The 27,551-nt window shown below is 44.4% G+C and overlaps 1 protein-coding gene across 3 annotated transcripts in view; it reads left to right on the top strand.

The window, feature by feature from the left end:
* Window positions 1-27,307, top strand: part of TNFAIP2 (TNF alpha induced protein 2) — a 39,794-nt gene extending 12,487 nt beyond the window's left edge. For 2 of the 3 annotated variants that reach the window (XM_050954137.1, XM_050954138.1), the window contains exons 2-12: window positions 7,723-8,126; window positions 10,401-11,040; window positions 15,692-15,806; window positions 17,238-17,360; window positions 18,591-18,691; window positions 18,795-18,893; window positions 20,648-20,774; window positions 21,539-21,661; window positions 23,381-23,536; window positions 24,069-24,190; window positions 25,249-27,307. In XM_050954137.1, the coding sequence (XP_050810094.1) occupies window positions 7,739-8,126; window positions 10,401-11,040; window positions 15,692-15,806; window positions 17,238-17,360; window positions 18,591-18,691; window positions 18,795-18,893; window positions 20,648-20,774; window positions 21,539-21,661; window positions 23,381-23,536; window positions 24,069-24,190; window positions 25,249-25,390 (2,136 nt within the window). In that variant the 5' untranslated portion in view covers window positions 7,723-7,738 and the 3' untranslated portion in view covers window positions 25,391-27,307. Of the gene's footprint in view, window positions 1-2,342; window positions 2,449-7,722; window positions 8,127-10,400; window positions 11,041-15,691; window positions 15,807-17,237; window positions 17,361-18,590; window positions 18,692-18,794; window positions 18,894-20,647; window positions 20,775-21,538; window positions 21,662-23,380; window positions 23,537-24,068; window positions 24,191-25,248 lie in introns of all 3 variants that reach the window. The other variant, XM_050954140.1, reaches the window with a different exon arrangement.
* The last annotated feature ends 244 nt before the right edge of the window (window positions 27,308-27,551 follow it).

A 27,551-nucleotide genomic window follows, 5' to 3' on the forward strand; every position in this document is an offset into this window, starting at 1 on the left:
TCGCTGGAAAAAAAAAAGTCACCCAGCTGTACTCACATCCTCTGTGGATCAGCGGATTTGGGGACCTGTAACACACTCTCCCGGGGTTACACAGAGGCAAACAGATTTCTGCCCTGCTATGGAGCCTCACTGAAAGTCGATAGGAATACTTGCATGCTAAAACTTGCACGTGTAAATGTTTGTGAGAACAGGACCTGTCTACACTGCAGCAGTCAGCAAGCCTCCCAGCACAGGTAGACAGATGCACGCTAGCAGGACTTAAGCTTGCATGCGATCTTAACTGAGTGGCTATTGCAGTTTAGGCAGCAGCATGGGCTCTCAAGCCCCTGGCTCTGAGTGTGGGTGGCGAGCGTGAGTCTGGCAGAAGCTCAACATGCACACTGCCGTTTCGAGTGTGCTAGTGTAACCCACACACCTTCTGGGTGTGGTGTTCTGTCCCATCTAGTGGCACCAAGACCACTTAGAGAGTTAAATGAGTTTGCTCTACAGCTTTCACTAAGTGCCAAGCGGCTTTTAGTTCATGTGGTAGAGGCTCATGCACTAAGGTCCAGAGAGCCCCAGTTTAATCCTGCCCACCGATGACCGGGGTCTGTCAGTGTTACACTAGCTCAAACCTCACTAGTGCCCATCTGTCTACTGAGAGGCTCACTTCCAGCTTCAGTGTAGACAATCACCTAAGTCATAGGTGGAACACACGCACCATATTTATTCCTGATCTTATAGGAAGTATTAATTTGGCCCAGCAGATCTACATACAAAGACGTCTTGAAACTGACTATACACAAAGTGCTGTCATACACACAAAAGGAAGCAGACAAATTGGATGGGATTTTCAAAAATGCTCTGCATTAGTTTGACTCTGCTCCCACTAGAATTCATGGCAAAACTGATTTTTGAGTTCAGCAGAGTCAGGCCAATGTTAAGTCTTTTTGAAAATCTAACCTTTGTTGCAATGGAACGGAAAGTTGACAGGCAGCTTTTCAAAAGAGCTCAGCACCCAACATGCTGAATTCTTCTGCAAGTGTCATGTGGCACCTGTATGTGAAACATGTCAGAGTTGTCTGCAGTGTTGTTGTAGACATGTTGGTCCCAGGACATGAGAGAGAGAAGATAAGAGGTAATAAATCTTGTTGGGCCAATAAAAGATATTACCTTGTCTCAGACACATTTCAGACAGAAGGCTGCTAAGGCTGCTGATGTCTCTTTTAAAGCCCAGAATGTAGCAATATGGATTTGATAAATATGGTAAGGTTAGAGGCACTGGGAAATTAATGCCCAGGCCAACCCACGAGAGAGGGCTTAATATAGTTAAACTAGTGCAACTTTCTCATGTAAACAAGACCTAAGCTGGTTTGAAGGGAAACAGTTTTATACTCTTCTATAAACAATCTTATACTAGTAACTGCACCCACACTAGGGGACTGTAGTGATTTTAGTTACATTGGTCAATATTCAGTTTTTGCACCAGCCCTTGACATGAATTCATGGAAGTCATGACTGTAAAGGAAAATGTAGATATAACAGTACACTCTGAGTAACTTATCTTGGGTTTCTGAACTCTCTGTGGAATAGAGGTAAATAGAATTCCTTAAACTACAGAGAGGCCATAAATCTCATCAAGCCTGTATCATCAATAGGCTGGAAGTAAACAAGAAAATAAGACAAATTCCTGACAATACTTGCAGGCTTCAGTGGGGGGAAGAGGAGGAAATAAGAAGGGGAGAAAACCAGCAAAGAATCTTATAAGAGAACAAGCCCATCTTACTAAGCCCAGCCCATTCTCTGGTTTGCCTAAATAAATGTGCTAAAATACCCATATGGCAGGAGACAGATTACAGGTCTGTCGCAACTTACACGCATTTAACATGCGTGATTTCAGCTTTACATTGTAGGGCTGGAGTCCGAGGGGCGTGGCCTCAAGCAGAAGAGGCGTGGCCTCAAGATTTAAAGGTCTTGGGGCACCAGCTGTGGCTGGGAGTCCCAGGACCTTTAAATCACCCAGGGGGCTCCCAGCTGCAGAGGTGGCTGGTAGCCCCTGGGGCGAACAAAAGGGCCCTTTAAATGCCATCCCCAGCCCAGCTGCCAAAGCTGCGGTGGGATTTAAAGGGCTCCTCCGGGCTCCCCACTGCGGCAGGAAGCCTGGTGGAGCCCTTTAAATCCCGTCCGCAGCTTTGGCAGCCAGGCCGGGGCCGGCATTTAAAGGGCTCCACCAGGGTTCCCTGCTACAGTCGAAGCCCAGAGGAGGCCTTTAAATGCCTCCCTGGCCCAACCGCTGGAGCTGCGGGCGGGATTTCAAGGGTTTGGGGATGTAATTTTGAGTATACGTGGTTTTCACTTTACAGGCTAACCGCAGAACGGAACCCCCGCGTAAGATAAGACTTGCCTGTACTAGTTCTCTGAAGATTCTGCGTTTTGTTTGAGTGTCTGTTTTTTGGCAAGATAAAAGTGGTAAGAGCCCTTTTCGTATGGTGTCCAGATCTTCAGAGTCTGTCATCCGAGATCTAATTCAAGCATTTCCCCTGCCCTCCGCACCACATCACACCTCTCCCACACGCCAAAACCTCAGTATTGCAACTTTTCAGGAGCTGGGAATTCTGAGGAACACAAAGCTATTTGCACAATCCAGAGAATCCAACCACTAACATCAGTCAATAGCAATATTGATCCTAACCTTATTGCTACTTAATATGGAATGGCAGAGGGCTCCATGTATGCTCCCGACTGTGATTCTGGCTCTGATTGACCAAGTCAGAAATAATTATGCCCATAGATTGTTCTACACATCACTGGGGCACCTTTTGAAATGGTGCCACTTGGAGCTCTCTCTTACTAATGAAGTGGATTCTATCTAGATTGCATGCTTCTAAGGGAAGTGGCATCAATTGCTGATTCCTTGGCTGGGAGAGGAGTTTGCTCCATTTCTGGGAAATGATTCAGTACTGCAGAAGTTATGCAGTTCACTGGCTTTAGCCAGGAGGAGCTTTAATAATATCAAATGCTACCTAACTGTTATACAGTGCTTTTCAGCGGTGGACCTCTAACTGTTTCACTAAAGAGGGAAACTGAGATACAGGGAGGAGAACTGACTTTCCCCAAGTTCCCAGCAAACCAGTGGCAGAGCCCGGAACAGAAGCCAAGTCTCCTAATGCCTAGTCTAGTGATATAGCCATTAATTTACCCAACTTCCCTTTGAGTAAGTGAAGTCAGGTGCTGTGGTTACTGAGCAGGGAAAACCAAACTACAGCAGAGAAGCAGGTGAAGAGTTCAGAGGCTCTCAGCTTGTCTGTTTAGCCTGAGGTAGGGGAGAGTGGAGTCGCCTGCATTCCAAGTTAGCACAGGCGGCTGAGATACCCTGGGGATTCCGGCAGCTTAAATGAATGCAAAACCACTAAGAGCTTTGCATTTAGATAACTACTGGGACTAATGAAAGAGTGAAATTGACTGTGCCCCCTAGCACTAAGCAGTATTTACAGGTTTAGGTTTCAGAGTAGCAGCCGTGTTAGTCTGTATCCACAAAAAGAACAGGAGTACTTGTGGCACCTTAGGCTACGTCTTCACTACCCGCCATATCGGCGGGTAGCAATCGATTGCTCGGGGATCGATATATCGCATCTCATCTATATATCGATCTCTGAACGTGCTTATATCGATTCCGGAACTCCACCAACCCGAACGGAGTTGCGGAGTCGACGGGGGAGCCACGGACATCGATCCCGCACCGTGGGGACGGTGAGTAATTCGATCTTAGATACTTCGACTTCAGCTACGTGAATAACGTAGCTGAAGTTGCATATCTGAGATCGATTTTCCCCCATAGTGTAGACCAGCCCTTAGAGACTAACAAATTTATTTGAGCATAAGCTTTCGTGGGCTACAGCCCACTTCTTCAGATGCATGGAATGGAACATATTTTGAGGAGACATATATACACCTAAAGAGAGCATGAAAAGGTGAGAGTTGTCTTACCAACTCTGAGAGGCCAATTAAGTAAGGAAAAAAAAAACTTTTGAAGTGATAATCAAGATAGCCCAGTACAGACAGTTTGATAAGAAGTGTGAGAATACTTACAAGGGGAGATAGATTCAATGTTTGTAATGGCTCAGCCATTCCCAGTCCCTGTTCAAACCTAAGGTGATTGTATCTAGTTTGCATAGCAGGTTTAGGGTAAACCTAGTTCTTGATATTTAATTACTTTTGCAATAATCATTTAGCCTTTTACAATGTTTACAGAATAAACCATATAAATACAGGGATTGTCACCCACTGCTGAAATGCGGCCCTCTGAGATAGAAGGCTGGAGCCTTTCCGTTGTTTTAGTTTTTAACTTGGGCTTGTGCCCTTTCATGTTTGTCGATTTGGATTTTTAATTTTTGCTTTTTTTAACCTTAGAAATATCAGGAACGTCAAGTCTAGTCTCTCTGGAGGACTTGCTGAATGACCTGACAATAAACATGTTAGACCAAGCCCTTTAATTGAAGGAGTGGAGATGTGCTAAATGTTTTCACAAGCCCATCCTTTATCCAAAATGCTGATTTGTCATTGACGTTAAATATGTTATACAAACAAAGCTTTAGTCCTTCTGACTACAATCCCCTCTCACATTTCCCTCTCTAGCCTTATAGTGTCATTTTGCTAGTTCTCCAGTCCTCAGAGTTTTCTGAGGCAGATGAGCAAGGTTTATTGTTGTCAAAACAGGTACAATTCTCTTCAAAACCTACCTTTCAAGTCTTCATCAAAACAATAAAAGCATAAGCCCAATTTTTTAATTTGCATGTCACCTTCGAGGACAGCAAATGGAGAAATGTCTTTATCCATTTAGAACAAGAGGACAGCTTGCTTGGAGTGCCAGATGGGAGTGAGGATACTTCTAACTAATTCTGCAGTTGAACAAACAGAAAAATGTGTGAGGGTGTGTGTATTTTTTCCTGATCTCATAGGAGGTATTAATTTGGCCCAGCAGATCTAGATACAAATAAGTCTTTGTTCTGGGAAACAGAGATTAGGACAATAGCCTTGTGATATATAACCACTGGGCATCTGTCTAGATCCTCTATTACAATGGCATCCTTTGAAATAAATGACAAATAAAAGGGGAAGATGTTTTACATCATAAGAACCATAAAACTGGAGTTGATGTACCTTATTGAGTCTAGCTATAGTGAATTGCAATGGCTAATTACCCAAACAAAAAAAAATCCCCACATTTCTTTTGTAAGATTCCAGAAGGGGAAATTGTATCCCTAGTTTAAAGTCATAATTAGTATTATGTTAGCAATTATGACAACATCCTTAAGAGCCTGAGCATCAGACCTCCCATTTTCTCTTCCTGTGTGAGTGATGCCACAGCTGCCGTGAAGACTGGTTTGAAAGGACTCCCGTTCAAGCTCTGTGTTTCTGGCCATTGTGATGACATTCCTGCTGGCAGAAGAGTCAGCACATCTACCCCTAGGATTTCCCAGAGTCATCCCTTATTCCTATTCATTTGGAATGCTACTCACCAGGTTTTAACTTTTAGCAAACCTTTGTGATCACTTGCAAATGAACGAACCTGTTAAATGAGGTGTGTGCCTGGTAATTTTTCGTAAGCCAGTTATCTTGGGTTGATTTCTGCGTGTGTAGACTGGCAGTGGCACTGAATATAACCAACAGGTTTTTTTAATTAATAAAATGATCATGTTTCTCGCATTCTCTAAAAGCAACCTGCATTATTTCTTCCAAATCCTGAATCTCACCCCATAGGTCAAAGCGGGGAAGGAATACTCCTGTGTAAAACTGAATGATTCCCTTTCCCAAGTGCCTGTGAGTCATAAGTTTGTGTCATACTGTCAGCTTGACCTTCTAGAGTAGTTGTTTTTGGATGATGCCAATGTCAGTAATCGGACTCAAAACAAAGAGCCATAGTCTTCCAATTGATGTCCCTACACGTCAGCACTTGTATCAATGGAAGCTGCATATAGGGGAGTGATCACACATATATCCTAGTACGTGGCCCTAAATCTTACAGTATAAACTGAAGAAGAGCATTTGGAGGGCTTGATATTATAAGTTCATTTGTTAGGGGTGTGGTCATAGCCAAAGTCTTCCCCCACTTCTAACCATGCAGCTGCCCACTGTTCTGATGCTACAGTTTCACAGCAGATGCTAAAGGGTGGCCAATCTGCATATAGCAATGCATTAGATGTGACCTGCATGAGAGCCAAAGAGTGTTGCTGGCAGCAAGGGCTAAAAACTTAGCATGGGGCGGGGGGTTGGGTTTTTTTTTTGTTTTGTTTTATTATTATTTGTATTACAGAAGTGTCTAGGAGCCCCAGTCAGGGACAAGGACCCTATTGTGCTAGGTGCTGTACAAAGAGCTAATGGCTTTGGTCCCTCCTTCACCAGAGAATGCTTCCTGCTCACTGGTAGGGAGTGAATTTTTTAAGTACTGGATATTTTACAGTACCAGACATTTGCAGTGCCGATCCCAGTACCACTGGAAATTCCTATATGATTAGGAATCTGCCTGTCTCAAGAAACAGCCCCCCCCACCCTTCCCTGCCATAGGAGGATGCTCTCACTATAGAAACTTCGAGCTGAATTTGCTTCCCATGCTATTTCAAGCTAGTGCCTGGAGGCCAGCATTTGTGCTATGTAAGACCCATCTCTTCTGAGGGGGTGGGATCTAGAGATTTGGTTTATTTGTATGGGAATTCGACAGCAGATGAGCTGTATCTTTTTAGATACTGTAGCTGCACCAAGAGGCTTTCTGGAATGGAGGGTCTTACATTCCAGAATACATTGAAAAAGGACCAAAATAGTCTACAGTGCATCAGTCATTTGCAAAGATGTATCCTGCTTTGTTTGGACAGCCTGGAGTACAAAAGGACCCTGACTCTGACTGGGGTCTCTGGTGTTTCAGTGAGACTAGTAATAAATATTATGCTAATGCAGGAGGATTCACTCCCTGCAGACATTAATATTACTTGATAAGATTTTTTTTCCCAGTACGTGCCTGATTCTCCTAAACATTATAAATGGGATTTTCAAAAAGCTTTCAACATTGGCTGAAGTGAGAGAGTTTTACTAGTGACTTCACTGGGAGCATAGTTAACCCATCCCAGACTTCCCCCAACAAATGCATTTGCACACCCAGCTTGTCTGAGTTTTATGATTGTGCTTACAAATCCGGTAACTGCATGTGCAAACTGCCAGTGGCAACTGCCATGTACCATCAAGTGCAGATGTGTATGCATTTCTGTGCTCATAGAGATTAGACGCAGGCCCAGATTAGGTGCAGGACTGGGCCCTAGGTGTGTCTATATTACAGACTGTGTATATTAACCTCACTGAGTTCCTTGTTTCCACCACACTCTGGTGGAAAGACATGTACTTATGTATTTATACAGACTCCTGAAGATTTCCAGTAAAGACAGTTCTGAATCATCACTTTCAGGTTCCACAGGAATACATCCACCCACCTCAGTATTATTAATGTCAACAAAGGTGTTGTCTTGGGGCCCTGTCTAATGTTCTGCAGATCTCCTGCTTCAAATGCTCCTCCTGACTGACACACTCTTGGGCCGTGTGCTGTAACTCGCTCAGTGCAGCCCACACATGTTTAACAGCAGATTACTGTAGCAATTTTCATTTACAGGAATAGGCCTTCAACTTTGTGCCACTGGCATGTTGTTTTGTTTTAATGCAAGCATTTGGGCCTGACAACTCCTTTACTCTAATTTACAGGCTTAAAAAAAAGAAAATGATAAAAATGATGCCCTTTTTCAACAGTCCTTTTGGGATGGGTAAGATTTCTAAGGACTGCATCACTGGAGTAAAGCCGTCTGGAAAACCTTCTACATCATCAGAATCCGAGCCAGATAGTGTGTCTATTGAATCAGCTGTGGAAGAGACCGAGCCAAAAGATCAGGTGAAAACTGAAAGCCGAGGACAAGATTCTGCTCTCGGAGACTCACATGCACCTTCCACTCCAGCCAATGGGAGCTGTCCTTCATCCAAGTGCAGAGAGAGTCCCAAAAAGAAAGGAATAAAGGGAAAACTAAAAGATGCCTTTAATTTTCGGGGTGGTCAGAAGATAGTGAATCAAACAGAAAAGGATGGAGCAGTGACAGACAAGAAGCCACTGACAGGTACAGTATGCACCAGTTCTATCTATCTACATTTATGGCCACCCCACAAACATTAGTGTATTTTATCCCCACAGCGCCCCTCGGGGGTGGGTAAGTATTATCCTCATTTTACAGGTGAGGAATGGAGGCATAGGGCAGATTAAGTGACTTCCACTAGATTTCCTGTGAAGTCTGTGGCTGAGGCAGGAATTGGACCAAGGTCTCCCAAGTCTACTAGACTATCCCTTCCTCCTTCTAAGCAATTAGTGTTGTATAGTCTGTCTAATGTAAATGTACAACCCTGATACAGATAACAAACAGGCTTGGCAAAATGTGTGCGTGTCTGACCACTAGGATATATGTCTGGAGGCCAAGCAAGTTTGCTGGCCATTCCAGCATCCATGCAGCCACGAGGTTAGCTGGAAACCACCTGTTGTTAGTTGTTCCTGGAAACCACACCATCCGCAAAGCCAGGCCTCTGTAATGAATGATGTAGATTTGGACAATGATAATTGACCTTTACTGGGAGGGGTATTCTAACATAGCAGCCCCTCCGGTCCAGAGGATAGTGCCTGAAGGAGGATTGGACACTTTAATGCTTACCTACTAGCACGAAGTATTTGTATTCCGGCCAACCTCTCAGGGTTTGTCTATATGAGCAGTTAGTTTGTGGCAAGCTGAGGTGTAAATTTACCCCACACTAGCCTGCCATGCACAAAGTTTCTGTCTGTGTGGACCTTGCTAGTGTGCGCTATAAATTCCTTAATGCACATACATTTTGACTTACCCTGCTTTGAAACGAGTGTTGATTAAAGCACATCCTGGAATTTTTAGTGTGTGGCAGCAGGCCTCATACGGACACGTAGCATGTGGCAGGCTAGTGCAGGAGAGATTTATACCTCAGCTTGCTGCATGCTCACTGGTTCTTGTAGAAAGGAGTACTTGTGACACCTTAGAGACTAACAAATTTATCTGAGCATAAGCTTTCTTGGGCTACAGCCTACTTCATCGGATGCATGCAGTGGAAAATACAGTCGGAAGATGATATATAATACACATCATTTCTAGCAGAGGAGAGAAACTTTTTGTAGTGGTAATCAAAATGGTCCATTTGCAGCAGGGGTGTGTGTGTATTATATATCATCTTCCTACTGTATTTTCCACTGCATGCATCCGATGAAGTCGGCTGTAGCCCAAGAAAGCTTATGCTCAGATAAATGTTAGTTTGTAAGGTGCCACAAGTACTCCTGTTCTTTTTGTGGATACAGACTAACACAGCTGCTACTCTGAAACCTGTTCTTGTAGACAAGCCCTCAGGCATAGCATAGGATAACAAATCAGTTTTCCCTGAGGTTTTTTTGTTCTGGTGCCCAGCTCTTGGTACAACAGCAAGTACCAAGGGCTGGACAATAGATTCTGGATTCTGAGTACTTGCCAACTGTTTCTGTCATTCTGTTCCACAATCCTAGCAGAAATCTAAATTCAGGAACAACAATATTGGGACTTCATGTGCCAGGTTTTTCAGTTACTGTTGTAGTCTGTTTGCTTATGCTCATTCTTCAATGTCTTAGCATGCCCGTGATTCATGTGTCGAATTCCCAGTGATGTCATTGGGCGTGACATGACTGGAATGAGCAGATTGCCTTCACTGTTGGTCAGTGGCACTATTAATGGCCTTTGAATGATTTGTAGTCTTTCTGGTGACTAAGGTTTTGACATCTGTTCCCTCCAGTGTGATCTTTGAGGAGCAAGCGGACATGGGTGAGAGTTGAGAATGTATCATCTCATTTCCACTCTTTCCCGTCACTTACACTAAAGAGCACAACTGGCTGAGCTTTTGGTGTGTCTATGTGCACTTTCCCATGATCTTCAGTGTTCCTGCTATAAAGATGCAGGTACCACTCAGTTTAGTAGCCTGGATCTTTTTCACTGCTAGATGGATGGCAGAGGGTAAAAACAGATATAGATATCCCACTCGAGTTTTGAAGCTATCTATCAATAAGCCCTGAGTAGAACCTCTAGTATTTTAGCATAAAATAGTTGGCAGCACATCCAACCGCTGGACTGGTAATACCTTGGCACAGCCTGAGTCACAGTCATCTCTAGTGAGAGAGATGGCAGCAATATTCAGAGATCTCTAAAAGTCACCTGAATGACACTTTTCCGTGAAGTCTAAGAATCTGCATTAAAAGGGCTATATAACTGAATGCGCTGTAGTATCGTGGGCCATTTTTGTTGAGATGGGAGCCTTGGTCGTAAAGCAGTTGGGTACAAAAATTGTTGTTCTTTTGACAGTTGAACAAATCAGAGAGCACCTTGAAAGTGACCAATTCTTCGATGCCACTCAACAGCTGATTGCTCTGGAGTGGGCCCTTTACAACAACTTAGGTGGCAAGAGTGAAGAGGAATTGTTAAGGGAGCAAAGCACAGTGGAATCACTCTATGAACTACTGAAGAGTAAAGTCTTCAGCATCATAAAGAATTCGATAATCCTAGCGCCATCTAATCCAAAATTACTTCGGCATGCCGTGTACACAATAGAAGAGCAGGAGGTGGAGGATGAGAGATACAAGTCAGAGAAGCCACCTGACAAGGTCGTGAGTTACAGACCCAGAAAATGGAAGGAGGTTTGGATGGACACAGTGAAGCAGTCTGTAGCTGATCGTATGAAAGACATCCAGCTCACTAGCTCTGCTGAGAACCTGTCTACAACTGCTTTTTGCTTTCTGCACATGGGAAGGACAATGAAAGAGGATATGATAACAGTGGTGGAATGCATTAAACAACATTACCACGCACAGTTTAACGTATGCAGCACATATGCAGAATGTTACCATAGCTATTTCTCTTCTCAGCTGCAGCTGATTGCTGAGTTTGAACTGGGAGATAAGGACCTATATCTCCTCCTCACCTGGGTGCAGAACTTTTATCCAAAGTAAGTGGTGATTATATCTGTGTGTTTCTGACTAGAGTTGACTGATCTGCATTCATGTATTCCCATGCCATACATGCATGGGATCTATCATCACTTAGTCTGTTATCTTTGGTTTTGCCAGTGCCAGATTTTGGATAGTAGATTCCAGAAACGATCAGTAAAGGCGATTTCTCTCTCTGAACATTTAGAGATGGTGTCTGAGCAAAGTGTATCTAATAAGAGAACACTTAGTCTTGATCTACACTTAGAAGTTATGTCAACGTAGCTGAATCTGACAGGGGTGTGAAAAAACCACACTCCTCACCAACATAGCTATGCTGACAAAACCCCTGTGTCTAGGCTGGCTCCAGGCACCAGCTAAGGTAGCAGGTGCTTGGGGTGGCACTCCGTCCGCTATTGGGGCGGCTGCCAAAGAGGAAGGGAGGGAGTGAAGGATCTGCTGCCGAAGAGTAGAGCGGTGCAATTGAGTTGCTGCTGAAGTGCTGCCAATTGGCCTTTTTTTTTTTTTTTCTCCCGCCGCTTGGAGTGGCAGAAAACCTGGAGTCGGCCCTGCATTGTGTAGATTGAGCTATGTTGACAGAAGACGGCTTCTGTCAAGGCAGCTAGCATTGTTCAGAGAGGTGGTATTCCTATACCAACAGAAAAAGGTCTTTAGTCGGTGTAGGCCGGCTGTACACGAGAGGGCTGTGCTGACACAAGCCACATGGTGTGGACATAGCCATAGTAAAGGGGATATTTATGGCAAAATCCTTCCTTTGCTGTAAGCAGGCACACTGGGAAGTGGGTATGTGTTTGCAACCCATCTGAAAGTGTAGGAGCCATCTTGCCAGTGCAGGATGGGCAACGGCAGCTGGGAGACACTCTACAGCATCATTTATTGCTGGTCCCAGAAAGGAGCAGGGTTCACCCACCTCTAGAGCAGGCTCCATGTTGCAGCATGTGTACAAGGTACCTAGGGGTCACATCACACCCTATGCTAGCAGACCATACCGCTCTGCAGGCTGGTGAGAACTGGCAGGTGAGCAGCCAGGTCCCTTTCCCAGTACCTTGTGACAAGTGCTGCCACATGGGGGGGGGGAGGGGGACTCTCACATGCCCCCACCAGTAACACCCATGTGACCCAGGGCAGGAGTTTGTCTACAGTGATTAGTAATGTACAGCATCAAGTACGATTTTTACAGTATCCAATTCAGACAGTAATTTTGAAACTCAAACACCTCTTGGGTGTCTTGATAGCCATGCCAGGTTATACCCTGTAACTTAACGGCTTGCAGGTGGCAGAAGATGCCTATCTGTCTATGCTCTGTAGGGGATCATTTGACACCACGTACAGTTACACTTTATCCTCATCCTCCCGTGCACTGAGTCATGCCAATTACACTTTATTGCTCTTCAGCCAATTGAGCGAGTGTCTAAGTAGTCAGGGAGTCCCCTCACCTGTCCCTGTGGCTTAAATACATAGGATGGTATTTGCCAGGTCTTGTATTGTGTGGTCCTTGGGCCTGACGCTCCACTAATGTAAATCTGCATTGCTCCATTGGCTCCAAAGATGCCCACATATTTATGTGCAAGTTGGCTTTGCTCCATTGGTGTCAAGTACATGGCTGATTTTTGGAATCTAGTGCTATGCTGATTTACCCCAGTTTGAGGACCAGACCTGAAATCAACACCTGCAGTTTATTCTAATCCTCTGGGGAGGATTTTTCGCTTCCCCTCAGAGTGCCACAACAGCAATCTTTCAGCCCAGTGGAGCTGGAAGGGAGTCCAGTGCATTGCTGCCACTCTTTAACGAAATAGCTCACAACATCAGGGTGGCCTGGGCAGGTGCCCTGTCCTGATCACCCCTCCAGCTGTGCAACTGAACTCTTCTAGATTCTCCTTCTCTACCCTAGTCACCTCCTCCTGGGGAAGTGAAGGACCTTTTTTCCTTGTGGCCCCTCATTCAACTGCAGGTCTGTGCTCCTGAGAAACATGATGTGAGGTCATCTGGGAGGGCGGAGTATCTTGCTTAGGCATTACCCACAGTCCCTGCGTACCTCACAGGGTGTGTTTACACTGCAGCTGGGAGGCGTAATGCCCAGCTCAGGTAGACATACATGGGCTAGCTCTGCTCGAACTAGCACCTGAAAGTAGCAGTGAGGCCACAGCAGTGTGGGTGGAGGCTTGGATTAGCTGCTTGAGTACAATCCCCCCTGGCCCTGGGGGTACAGCTCAGGCAGCTAGCCTGTGCCACCCTGGCCCCGGTGCTATTTTTAGCATACTAGCTTGAACACAACTTGTGCATGTATGTCTACCCACACTGGAAATCACATCACACAGCTGCTTAGTAGATACTCCCTGAGTTAGGAGAGCAAGGAATGGAACCCAAATCCAGCAGAGCATTAGCCAAAGGACCGTTACTGGGCTGAACTGCCACATGTTTTGTAAAACTGAACTCCTCCAAAGTACTAGACAAACCAATTGCTCTGCTGTTAGATATGTTTTGTGAAGAAGTCATGTTCCTTATCACAAGCTGTAAATACAAAAGCTGTGTTACTTTATTTTAAAACCCAAGTATTTTTTTCCTAAGTGCTGCTTTGCTGTAAGATGGATTGACTTGAGGTTGATTTTATAATTTTTTTCAAAAGTGCTGCTGCACTCAGGGTAGAAACATTGATCAGCTAGTCATGTTTTAACTACTTTCATAAAGAGCAACACGTGATTAAATTGGTATTGCTAAATATGGATATGAGAGTTTGCAGACACCTTCCCTTAAACTGCAGAAACTGTCAGTGTTTCATACCCAGCCTAACCTACTTCCTATGTTAAACATGCACTGTGCAGTGCGGGAGGGTACATGCACAAGGCACGCACCTGCCACTGGTAAATGAGGATACATGATGTCACTGGGCATTTCATAAGAGACCACAGGATACGTACACCAGGGATGAATTTACCCCAGTGGGTTGAAATTCTAAAAGCAAGTCGTTTTTTCATACACAAAAACCTCAGTGTCCTATCTCTCTGAGTGACTTTATTTGAATATATGGAGATGTAAACCAGATGACAGTAGATTTCCTCTGTGAAAGAGTCTCCTCAAACCATGCTTCTCATCTAACAGCCTGAATGAAACGTAGCGGTCACCTCTAGCAGAGGGCAGGCTTCTGGGCCCAGAGCCCGAACTCATTCTAGGGAGTGCTTAGAGCAGCTGAGGAGAAGGAAGGTGTACACAGTTGGACTTAGTTATCATTGTGCCTCCCCTCCCACCCATGATTCTGGGCACTGGTTGCTCCCCTCACAAAACAGGTTTAAGTTAGTTGCCTGTGGCCCCAAGGGGCTATTTTACCTGTCAGGGGACAGCAGAGTAGAGAGAATCCTTGGCCACACCTCCTGCAGCAGGCAATAGGAGGTACAGCAGTGATTCATGTTGCCGCAGGTTCCCCTTGCACTGGGTGAATCCTCTTGCAGCTGGCTATACAAGTTTTACGGCAACTTTGCACCAGGGACACAGCACAACTCTGATCCCTAGACATTTAAAGGTGCAGCGCACAGGGGGGGCAAAACAACAATGACATAGCTACACATACCATGCAAGCCTCCCTCAGCGTATTGCATTCAGAAAAGTTCTGGCATAAGCCAAAACGTGTGGCTTTGTTTTGAAAACCGAGTGGGTGGTTTTAGGAGTAATTTGGGAGGGGTGAATCAGCAAATGTTTCAATGTTCCAGACCACTGGATTAGGGTAGGATTATCTAGAACTCTGGCTATTTTCTTACACAAATACCCTGTGAAGGATAAATGAGCTGAGTGAACATTTTTTACTGAGCTTTTTTCAACAAAAAATGCCAATTCCACACCTTGGCCATCTTCCCCCACTAAACTGTGCCTGGCACAGCACTACTGCTGCTAAAGATCTGGCAACAAGTTTCTGAAGTTGTAGAAAAGCAGGCCATATGTTGTTGCTAGGAGTACAATGTGATATTTGTGAAGTGATGGTTCATATATAAATTGTGGATGTTGGGTAATTACTAACATTACTCACTGCAGTGCAAAACCTGCCCTCAGTGTAAGTCTCCTTTGAGGCTGATGGAGTGATTCCACATTGACACCAGGGTGGCAGTTGATTTCTGTCTCCATGTCAAGCCATCAGTCCTCCCTTCAATAGGCATTTCACAGAAAGAACAGCAGCAGGATATGAGACACCAAAAGCAGCCTTTTAGACATTGAAATTCTAAAAACAACTGCTTGTCCAATGTTCCTTTAGTCACTAAAACCCAGTGTCCCATCAGATAATTCAGCTATTGAAGGAGGAAGGGTTTCCTTTATTTTCATTGCTTTGAATTCTCTCTTTCCCACCAGAACTCAGCTGCTGGCACAAAACTCAACTCCTGGTTCCATTTAGGCTAGAACACTTCTGCACTGTTTGAATTCCCACAGCAAGCTGTGCCAGTGTCCATTATTGTTTAGTGGCACGAACAAACTATAACTGGAGACGTGGGCTACAAAGCCTGGGTGCTGTCTCCCTTCCGCCAAGGCCTGCCTGGGTTTAAGGGCAACACCCATTTTTACATATGGTTTTCACTAATTTCTTTAGCAATGTTAGATTTATGTAAACCAACTGTCTTCAATTACACTGACTCTACGAAATGTGATTGCTTGGCTTTTTCATTCCAGTGACATAAGAAAAAATTCCATTTTAATGAAAGAGTTGGATGAAGCCAAACTGGGGAGCCTGTTGCCACCCAAAACGATCAAACAGCTTGAAGTTAAATACCTGTATAATGAAGTGGTGAGAATCTGTTCATTCCTTTCTTACCTTTATTTCTGTGACATGCCTTAGTGAAGCTTTATTTTGTCCAGGGCACAGTTACTGTGCATTGCTCTGCTCCTTGCGTCATTTTACATACCCTTCAAGATCAGACATGTCAGCTCAACCTTGCTAAGTGAGTGGGAAATGAATCATGTTCTCTCTTGCACAGTGATCTACATAACAAAATGCTGTTCTCTTCATGCTCAGCCCAGCCTACTAGCCTTGGGGGGCTGCATGGCTATTTACACAGAAAAACAATTATCCTATCCCTGGAAGCCTTACCCTAAGAGGGAATAAACTGTCAAAGATTTTTTTGGACCCAATTTTAAGTAAAGCATGCAGAGAGGGCTCAGTTCTCCTCTCCTAGCCAGGTATGTGCAGTGTCGCTCTAGTGGCATTACTCCCGACTTGCGTGCTGTTGTCAGAGAAGACTCCTACCCAAAGCATTTGTGAAAGCAGGTTGGGTGCATGCAAAGGGGTGCAACTGTGCAGGCCTTCTTTTTGAAAATCTAGCTCTTAACTGTACTGAAGAATCATGGCAGAGAGACTGTTAGTCTTGTAGTCTTTTGGGGAGGGGGGGAAAAGGTGGAGAGCACCCAAGTGGTGACCATTCTAGTAATCAGTGCTTAGAACCGTGTGATCAGTCAAAAACATCAGGCTAGAATTCTTGGAGACTTGTAAGTAGAGAGGAAGTTCAGTCTGGAGTTCCAGTCTATAATGCCTTCCAGATGTGAGCTGGGACAGGCAAGTTGTTGTGCAAACAGAACGCAGCAGTAGCCTCTCGATGTTAATTACGATATGTGCTGTGCGGCTCTGCAGTTATCCATGTCAGGAGCAGGAAGAGTCAGCGCTGAGAAGCAGCCACTATATGCAGCATGCTTCTCCTCCCAGCCTGGCAGCTAGTCAGGTGGCGATGTGCCCAGAAGACCGTGCTGCTTTTTGTAGCATTATCTTCTGGGCTCTGGCTGGTAGAGGAGCCACAAGGGAGACTGAACAGCACCCAAAGCACTGGAGCTTCCATTTCCCATTCTCCTGGGAATTGGGGGCGATATCCTGTACACCTTCCAAGCCTCTCCCTGAGCAAACATTAATTGGGAACACTAAAATGAGCCTCAAGTTCCAGAGTTCTTGTATGCCCTCCCCTGAGCTAAGCACAGGATGGTACAATATGGTCATGAATAAAGACTGGGCCCTGTGGGTATAGGGTTTTTACATGCATCTCTCAGACAGTAGCTTGTAACTGGCAGAGAGCAGAGTTTCAAGTTCCTAGCAGGGATTGATGTAAAATTCTGTTAGGCTAGACGAATTACATGACTGAGCAGTAAAATGTAGTCCACAAACCGTGAGCACTAAAAACCATGTACATGGGCTGTGGTAAAGGTTGTTCCTTTTTTCTTTCATTCTGTCAAGGCTTCTATCAAGAACTGGCTGGCCAAGAGTTTAGAAATGGAAGTAAAGAGGTGGACAGAAGAGAGAGAACCAGAAAAACTGGATGGACATTTTCACAGTGAATTAGCGATAGATGTCATCCAGGTAACAAATACACTGAAGTGCGTTGTTTTACTTGATCCAGGATATATTGAAAAATAACTGTCATGCAGGTATTAGAATTTCAAAACAAGTACAATCCATTCAAGGACCTGTAGATATCCACATAAAGGGAAGACCGTGTAATGGTATGGAAAAATCTCTCTAGGTATTTGACATCACCATGGTAACTGCACTTCCTAACTATCAATGGATTTTATCCTCAACACCCTTGTGAGGTAGGCCAGTGCTGTTATCCCCATTTGACTGATGGGGAATGGAGGTACAGGGAGACTAAGTAAGTTGCCCAAGGTCACTGAGGGAGGCTATACCAGAGCAGGGAATTGAACCCAGTTCTCCCACAGCGCAGGCCAATGTCTTATCCACTAGGCCTGCCTCAGTCAGAGGCTATGGGCTGATTGCATGGGTGGTTATTCATTAGGGACTAGCAGGTCCCTCTGTTCTGCAGTCCTAGGAAACTCCCCTTCCCCACACCTCAAATATGTTAAGGGGAAAAATCCTGCCCTTGTTTGACCTGACAAAAGGGGAATGCATGTGTGTAACCAAAACTGAACCAGTAGGACCTCTTGTACACAAATGAACAAAATGGCAGTTATTTGTTGAGGAACTTGGCTGAGTTTTGGGTTGTGTTAGACAAATCAGCTCTTTTCCTTCATCTTTTCTTGGGTAGGACTCTTTCCCTCTCCCCAGCGATTAGAAGATATTTTTCAAAAAGTGTGCGTGTATTTTTATATATATATATATATATAATCATTTGACACTATGTTCACACTTTTTTTCCTTCCTCTGAATTCCTATTTAGTTTCTCCTTCATTTATGTTCCTGATTGAAATCAGAGGATGGAACTATTGCACTAGTGTCCAAAATAAATACAGTTCCATTGCTTATTTCCAGGACAGGCAGTGTTGTCCAGCAGCTAGGACCCTGTGCTGGGACTCTGGAGAGACGAGCATTCTGTTCCATGCTCTGTTGTGTGACTTTGGACAAGTCACGGCACTTCTCCACCGTCTCTAGTTATAGACGGCCAATGCAGGCAGCTGCCACTGGCTCTTGATCAATGTGCTAGGCACTGCACAAACACAAAGCACTGCTCTAACACCAATGACTAATAAGAAATCAGCATCAGCCACCTTAGCAATTCTCCTGTGGGTTTTTTTGCAGGGGAGGGTTGTTGTAGAAGTTTGAAGTTGACAGTTGTTCAATTTTATGTCTTAGACTATTCATGGAGGACAAAAGCGAGCTGCAGAAATTACACCTGAACTGGGCAAACAACTGTCCGTTGTACTATTGGTGGAGCTGTCAACATTTTTGAAAAGGTAGAGTAACAATCTGTTGCAGGAAATAGCTTCTTAAGCACAATGTTGACATCCAGTTGCAAAGTTACTGATCCTGATCTCTTCTTTCAATCTCTCCCTTTAGCTACCAGAAGGCCTTAGAAGAATTTAAAGAGAAAAACAAGCAGCACAGCTATTTCAAGGCTACGATAATTGCAAATATTAACAACTGTATGAATTTTAGGTAAGTGTCACAATGAACATGCTTAACTTATTGCTTTGTAATCAATCCGGGTGACACTAGCTTGTGGCGGTAAAAAGAGCATTACAGCAGCAAAGACACGGAAACTTTTAATTGTATTTAATATTTACATACTGATTTAGAGAGAGAGAAGCTACAGTGTAACTTCCATTATCTAATATCCAGAAAGCTGAATCAAATCTGTACAGTATATACTTGTCACTCTTATTATTTAGCTAGTGTAAATCAGCATAGCTCCAGGGAAGTCATTCATATGTCATTTTAGAGCAGCTGAGAACCCCACCCAAAGATTTTCAGCTACTACAACAATCCTGTTATTCCAGATTTCAACTGTTCCTGTTGAGTGCAAGTTCTGACAACATATGGGTCATGGAATCAGGATACCAGGGTTTCATTCTTTGTTCCTACACTGATTGATCATGGACAAGTCGCCTAGTCTCCAAGTGCCCATCTGTAGAACAGATATGCGCTTGGGGTAAAAGAAAAAGTGCCATTTGATTATTTAGGAACATGCAGTTTCATTCCATTAGGACAGTTTCCACAACTGCATTTTTCCTTTTATCCAAGCTGTGCATCATTAAATAATTTTGCTACAAAACTAAGGTACCCTCTGGCTGTCCTAACAGAGTGGAGATATTTATTATTTTCATGAAATAATGGAAAAACGATAGACTGAATCCTGCGTGAGAGGTCAGAGCCTGAGTCAAACTGAAGGCACAAGGTCGTAGGCACAGAGTTTCTATTCCGCCGGGGGATGCTGCCCCTGGCTCTGCCCAGGCCCTCCCCTACTCCACCCCTTCCACCAATGCACCACCTCCACCCTGCTTCTTCCCACCCCTGCTCCGCCCCTGCCCTTCTTCCCATCCAGTTCCATCCCCTCCCCACATGCACTGCACCCTCACTCCTCTCCCCTCCCCCGCCCAGCACCTTCTGATGCCACGAAACAGCTGATCTCTGGCAGGCGGGAGGTACTGGGAGCGATGGGGAGGCAGTGATCTGTGGAGCCGCAGGTGGACAGGAGACACAGGGGGGAGGGAGAGGTGTTGATGGGGGGGCTGCCAGTAGGTGCAAAGTCCTCACCATTTTTTTTCCCCCCCATGGGTGCTTCAGCCCCAGAGCACCCACAGAGTCAGCGCCTATGCACAAGGCTGAGGAACTGAATCCTACAGCCCAGCCTATAGTAGCCAATGTCCACCAGGGCCATAGGAAAGAGCATCAGATATTGCCTGTTGCCACTCATTTCATGAGGGTTTGAGTCCATGTATCTGCACTGTGTGCCCTGTGAACCTGCTACGGCTCAGCTCACCTACAACTTCATTCCTGCACTCCTGTGCCAAGAACTGCCATCAAGCTGGCAAGGAGGTATGGAGTTCCTGCAGCGCCTGGGTCCCGTGTAGCAGGGGATGTTATTTCCACTGCAGTTTGGCCTTCACCGGGGCAATGGCAGGGCTATTTGGATCTGCCCTTTTGCCATTCACATGTGCAGTGATAATTTACATGCACCTCCAATAACAACAGAACAATTGCCAGACAGACAAATTAAAAAGTCATCGTCATGTAATCAGTATCCTCCCACTAACACTGACCATCACTTCTACTCTAAGATATAGAAGCCACTAAGAATTCTAGTTTGCTTGATGTCCTGGTGCTAGGTTCCATTTTCTGACCTATTAAAATGTGTCTCCCACTAGTGTTCCTATTCTTTGTAGCAAATCTATCCCTGCATCTTGTTTCAGAGACCACACAGAGAAAACCACACCATCAGCACAAGACAGCACGAGATTGAAAATACTTGGTACACTTAGTGAAATAGAGAACCTTGGCTATGATGTGCTGCTTCAAGATTTGTTTCTGGAGTTAAAGGTAACCTGTGTGTATTACATGAATAAATGCCAAGCGTATAGGAATGTAATTGTATCATGAAATATTCCTGTAGAGGAAAAGTCTAATATGTTACTGATTTGATTTGGGACAAAAAAGTAGGTTCCACATAATTTTCCCAGAATTCTTCTTTTGGGGTAGGAAGGGGGTTAAACATATAGCAACACAGTGTTCCAGGGTTTATAGTACACATTGTAGTATCTGATCACATTTCTTCACTGAGATCATTATCATGCTGTCTTTATCAAAGCAATGAATATACACTTCAGGTTGATCGATTTAACTGAATGAGAAGTTTACAGTCTAAAGAAAAATCTGATCTTTTCTCATCTGTTAGAGAGGGACCCCAAGCCAAACCCCACAACCTATCACACCCAAACTTGAGAAAAGATCAGAGCCAGATCTGAACTTTAAGTCTCAGCCCCCACCTTCATTATTAAACTCAATGGATCCCATTGTTTTATTCCTCAATTAGAGTGACCAGATGTCCTGATTTTATTTGGACAGTCCCAATCTTTGGATCTTTTTCTTATATAAGCTCCTATTATCTCCCACCCTCTGTCCCAGTTTTTCACACTTGCTGTCTGGTCACCCTATCCTCCATTCACCCCTTCTCCTGTAGCAGGCCATCTTTAATTTCTTCGTACAGCACCATGCACACCTGTTGTATAAGATGTTAATCTCTACGTACATATTTGCATTTAGACTTTGCTTTGTAGAAGCTGAACAGCATGTTCTTTCCTCAGCCTATTTTTAGAAAGTTCACCCAAAGTAAATGGCTTTCGTGCAGTGAAACGATGAATGAAATCATTCAGGCCACCAGCAACCACCTTTCAGAATTCAAGACTCTCCACGACCCTTTTTATCAGGTAAGGTCGAAGGGAGACATTGAAAGAATTCTAGGGAATCCAGGCTTGGCTTGTCAGCTAGGGACCATTCTGATGCTCAGCTATATGGACCCACCTCAGTTTGGCCAGGGGACTGGGTGTGCGTGTTGGCAAGTGCCATCTTAACCCCATTTAAACTGGTGAGTTTTCACAATTGCAAATCCCATTCCCAAGGAGGGATTACCTAAACCATCCCAATGGCCAGCATCAACTCCTATCCATCAAAGCCAGATTCACGTACCTCCTTCTGACCCTGGTTTCTTCAGCATGATGGCCAAACACATTGAAGCCTTTCTAATTTTCAGGCAGCTTTTCAGAATTCGGCTTTGTCTACATCAAGGATCTGGGCTGTTGGTCCTCCAGCCCCAGCATGGCTGCACATGTGCAAATTAGTTTATGGTGGCTTTGATAATCCTAAGTATTTGCAGGGGAGGTTGCAATGGGTGCCAATCCCAAGAACAGGCCACGTCTAGATGTTGTGATCTGCAGTGCAAGCTTCTATCCTCAGCCACATCCAAGACGATTTTAAATGTCCAAGTCTATATTTCTTGCGATTATACAGTAAGCCTCAAATAGACAATGTACAGTCCCCATGTAAGAATTCTGTTTCCTCCTTTCGTCTCTCTAATAATCTGAACAAATTCAGTAATATATGTAATCAAATAGGGGACCAGGAGGAGCTGAGGCAGATTCCTGTTTCCCTGCGATATTTCTACCTCTCGTGCATCACTCGTTTCCAGTAGGAAATCCCCATTCTGGGAAAGAGCCAATTCCCAGACATCATTTGCTTTGCGTACGAGGGGCTGGGAGTCTTTGTGCACTGGGTAGAACAGGACTCCAGATCAGCCAGTAATAAGGAGATGAGCTAGTACTTCAGAACTAATGAGAATCCAGCATGGCTGTCCAGGTGTAACTGAGGGCAGGAATTTGGCACACCATGTTTTAGCATTGGGACCATACTGCCATTGATCCACATGTACAAACAGGGGCTTAATGTTGTTTAAAGGTGTCCCAAACAAAAATTCGAAACAGACCCCCTGCCCCCTTTCCCTGAGCTCACCTATGCTAGCCCAGGCCATCCTCCCATCGCCTGGTGAATGTCTCCTCCATTCCCTCTTTCCTCCCCTAACTCACCCAGCTCCAAGACTGCTCTTGTTATGGTCCTTGATGGCTGGCCTTGGAAAGAGGCTGCACATCTGTGTCTCCCCTGGTGAGTGGGCAGGAGCTGTTCCCTTCTCTAGGTATTCACCTCCTGCGTCAGCTCCACCAGGGGCAACTATGGAACTTGGGGCTGGGAGCAACTGAAAAGAAATTGCTCAAGGCTGTCCTCTCCATGACAGCAATGGGAGAAAGTCTCTTAGAGGTGGGGTAGGATTGTCCCTCTGTTGCTACTCTTTGGAACCATCTGAGGCTCTGCCCATTCGCTGCCCATTCCTCCTGTCAAGTCAAAGGCGAGTGCTTGGAGCCTCATTCTAACTCCCAATTGCAGGGCTCAGCCCCTGTAGCCCCACCCCTCACTACCACTGGACTTGGATACATAGTAGGAGGGGACTATGGAGACCTGTATGTAAGTGCAATTGAGATAAGTGTCAACTCTGTGCCAGACATCTGGCATAATCTGTAGCCCTCCCAGTGGGTTCCATGTATACGATCCTACTGAATTAACTTCCATTCTCTCTCCCCCTGCCCCACCACAAACAGGGCATTATGGAGAAGATTCATGGTCACTTGGTGAGAGAATACATTGTGAGGCTAATTAAGAAGAAAGTCAGTTTGAAAACCCCAGAACTACAGCAAAACTTGGCAAATCTCATTTCAACTCACGCCTACCACTTGCAAAGCTTCTGCAAAGAGAAGGTTAGTGATGGCTCACCATGTCTACCTTAGAATTTAGTTCTATGAACTTCTGAAAGGAGTTTTTTTCAGCCTCTAGCATTAAATTCTTCAAATGCTATTTAGTTTTTTCAAGTGGATGTTACGCAGAAGGGGAGTTTTCTGAGGTTAGGGGCAGTTAAAGTTGGAATATATGCCCGGGGACTGAAGGTTACACAGTTTACAAGTCTAACACTCTAGTAGCAGCAAATGGGCTGCCAAGTACGATGTTAATTTCCCACTTCCTCCTGATTACATGCAATTGGTTCCTTTCCTGTTATGCTCAATCCGGGCAAGGCTAAATCCAGTTTAGAACAAAGTCTCTGCAAACTATAGGGCATCATTTCTAATCGCTGTTTGGTTCCTTCCTTCGTGCCAAACCCAATTGTGTCAGAAACTGGCTTAGCTGGAATCCTATTTAAACAGCATTCCTTAGTTATGTCCCCACCCCATGCAGACAGGGTTTTGTATTCCCAATGGACCTGTATTAGACTGTTTGCTCACTATTTTCTGATAGGGGTCCAAGGCCACGTGGTTGGATTCTGCACTCCCAAAACTGGCTGAAATAATCAGACTTCAGGATTCAAATGGCATTAAAATAGAAGTTGCTATGCTTGCTAATACATACCCAGATATGAGGTAAGAGGTACTGAAAAATACTTGTGAACATTAATAGGAACGTCCATAGTAGTTCCATGAAGATACTTGAGTGTTAGATGAAAAGCAGCTAGTTTGAGCATCAGCTTTTCTAGATCAGTTTCAAGCACTTCAAGGCCTGCTACACAGAGAGTTCATCATCCATGCCAAGTGCCTAGGAACACTGCCACATGGTGGGTAACAACTCCCCTTTTAGAAGGTACAGTTCAGAGATCTTGTAGGAGATTTTTTGGGTTTTTTCCCCCTAAATGTTCCTGACCTCTTTTCCAAAGTACATACAGATCCAAGTTCCATAATTCAGCTGTGCAACCACTGATTTTATAGCTCAGATTAGGTGTCTTCCACTCTATCCCCCCAACATGTAATTTTTTGTGACCGTTTGGCTGGTGACCCATCAGCTAAAATAAATTGTCTTAAACAAGACCCCATCTAGAATCTACACATTCTGAGCCAGGTATCAGGGTGTAGCCATGTTAGTCTGTATCCACAGAAACAACAAGGAGTCTGGTGGCACCTTAAAGACTAACAGATTTATTTGGGCATATCTGAAAAAGTGGGTTTTTTACCCACGAAAGCTTATGCCCAAAATAAATCTGTTAGTCTTTAAGGTGCCACCGGACTCCTTATTGATTCTGAGCCAGGTTTCTCCTCTTCATGTCAACTGAGGGCAGGGGATGGTGCAGTGGTCAGGGTACTAGCCTGGGATTTAGGAGACCAGGATTATATTCCCTCCTCTGCAGAGACTTCCTGTGTAACCTTGGACAAATCACTTAGCCTCTCCATGTCTCAGTTGCAATCAACAGAATTGAGATTGAATTATTTGTATTACCGTAGTGCTTAGACATCTCACTCCTGGAACAGAACCGCATTCTGCTAGGTGTTGTATAAACACAGAACAAAAAGCACTTCCCCTACCACACAGGGGTGTTGTGAGGATAAGGACATTGAAGACCTTTAGGTGGTCAGATGATGGGGCCACAAAGGAACCTTTAGATACGTACACAGAGTGGCACTAACATTGGATCTTTTCTGTTCGCTAGCAAAAAGCACGTTGCTGCCATCTTGTACATCAAGGGAAACTTGCCAAACAGTGAAGTAAGAAGCATCCTGAGCATCCTGGATGTCAGCACAAAGTCCACCACTTCCTGTGAATCACTGTTCTCAGCTATAAAGATTTCCTAGGCTTGATCCCTGCACCCAGCACTCATACTGTATGCGACTATTTGCTAAGCTAGTAAAAGTCACAGCATGGGGCTAGGTTCAGCAAGCCTCACGCATGGGCTGTGTAGCTAACTGGTGCAGAAGCATTTCTCTACTGAAGTCCTTTTTTTGTCATTGTGAGTGACTCCCCTGTGGGAAGAGATTTGCTCTGTGCTTAGCTACGAAGGGATGGAATCTAATGGAGGGGTTGTGTTCTAGTTCTCTGAACAGCAAACAGAGCTCTCAAATCAGACACTGACTCCCTCTGAGGTCTCAGGCAATCCCACTATGCCTCAGTTTCCCCCTGGGTACAATAATACTCCAGTTACTTCCCGGGGCATTACAAGTATTACCTAGCTAACTAATTATTTAGCTAAGCTCTATAAAGCATGGCTTGTCTTCTATGGAAGAAGAGGCTCTTTGCTAAGCTCTTTTGTGGGAAAAATTAAATATAAAGTGATTGGGGGGAAAAAATTTCAGAGCATGCTCAGTAGACATCTGCTAGGTTTTCTTTTTAATCAGAGGCTAAGAAGCTGCATTTTCTATTAGTTCAATAAGATGTGGCAAAGGAGTCAGGAAGGAACCAAGCCTGCCCTCAGGCTGGCTTGCAGGAACAGTTTGGATAAGGAAAGTTTTAAAGGGTCTCATTGAAGGTTGTGACTGCATGCGTTTCAAAAAGTGAAATTGCCTTATCATGGACAAGAGAAAAGTCACAGCACAGAAAGTTGCCGATCTTGGAACTTCAGGAGCTTTCGGCATTTTGTAAAATCCAAATTTTAATTTTTTAAAAATCTAAGTTTTGATACCTTTCTTTTGTGAGGCTATAGCCAGCACAGTGTAAACTGATGGGCTGCTGCTCAGCTAAGCAAGCCTTGCAGAAAGCATTCCCTAGCCACATCATAGCAGTCAGCCAGAGGTGGGATTTACCACTCCTATACCCCATTCACCTCCCCGAGGTGTGAATTTCTAAGCCTGCTTGGCAAATTAGGATCCAATCCTGCAAGTGCTCTGCACACAGAGCTCCCATCAGAGTTCCAGGTCGGAGTGGGATTTTAAGTATTCACATTTCTGACTTCCTCCTGTTTATGTTCAGTAGTTCCCAGTGCTATAGATTAAAAGGTTTCTATAACTAATTATACATTGCACTAGCTGTTGTAGCCTAAGGCCCCAATTCAGCAAAGTGCTTACATCCACAACATTCAGCAAAGCATGTGTTTCAGTTCTATTGCTTTCAATGGGATTTGAACATGTGCTTTAAGTGTTTGGGAGCCTAACTGCAGCACACATTTTGTGTTATCTTTTTGTATAAAATCTCTCTCTCTCTTAGTTGCCCTCTATCCTGCTGTGTGAGTCTAGAATCGGGTTGGAAATACCAATCTTTAGTATGTTTTGAAAGCAAGTTTTTGTTTTCAAAACCTAATCTTTTAGTCAGAGAATTAATCATCAAAATATCCAATTTGTTGAATCCAAGACCTTTACCCTTTGTATCAGACTGTAGAAAGCTCATCTGCAAGGAGTAGGGTGACCAGATGTCCTGATTTTATAGGGACAGTCCTGATTTTGGGATCTCTTTTGTAGGCTCCTATTACCCCCACCCACTGTCCCGATTTTCCACACTTGCTGTCTGTTCACCCTAACAGGAGGATTAATAATGACTACAGAAACTGTGAAACGGTAGTTGCAGACAAAGCCTATTGGCATTAACGTCACTATAAAACCATTTTAAATGTGACCACATCTTGTGTATACTGCATGTAAGCGTCTGCTTTCTAACCCTGAGGTTATATCTCCACAGGTACTTGTAGGTATCGGTGTATTTTAGAATCCAATTTTATTTTCTAATTATCTTTGTATGTAATATTTATATTTAAACAGTATTAAAATTATGCTGGAAATGTAGGTGACTTACCTCTGGTTGTGTGTATGTACTGTATATACCATATGCATGGGTAACCCTATGGTATTCCTTCAGAGATGATTCCCTTAGTACTTGCACCCTGACGAATGTTAGGGTAGGATTGGCAACTTTCTAATTGCAGAAACTCCTGCCCCTTCTCAGAGACCCTGCCCCCCACTTACTCAGTCCTGGCTTCCTCTGTTGCTCACTCTCCCCCACCCTTACTTACTCGCTCATTTTCACCAG

This window comes from Gopherus flavomarginatus, chromosome 5, assembly GCF_025201925.1.
Source record: "Gopherus flavomarginatus isolate rGopFla2 chromosome 5, rGopFla2.mat.asm, whole genome shotgun sequence".
NCBI classification, from domain to species: Eukaryota; Metazoa; Chordata; order Testudines; family Testudinidae; genus Gopherus; species Gopherus flavomarginatus.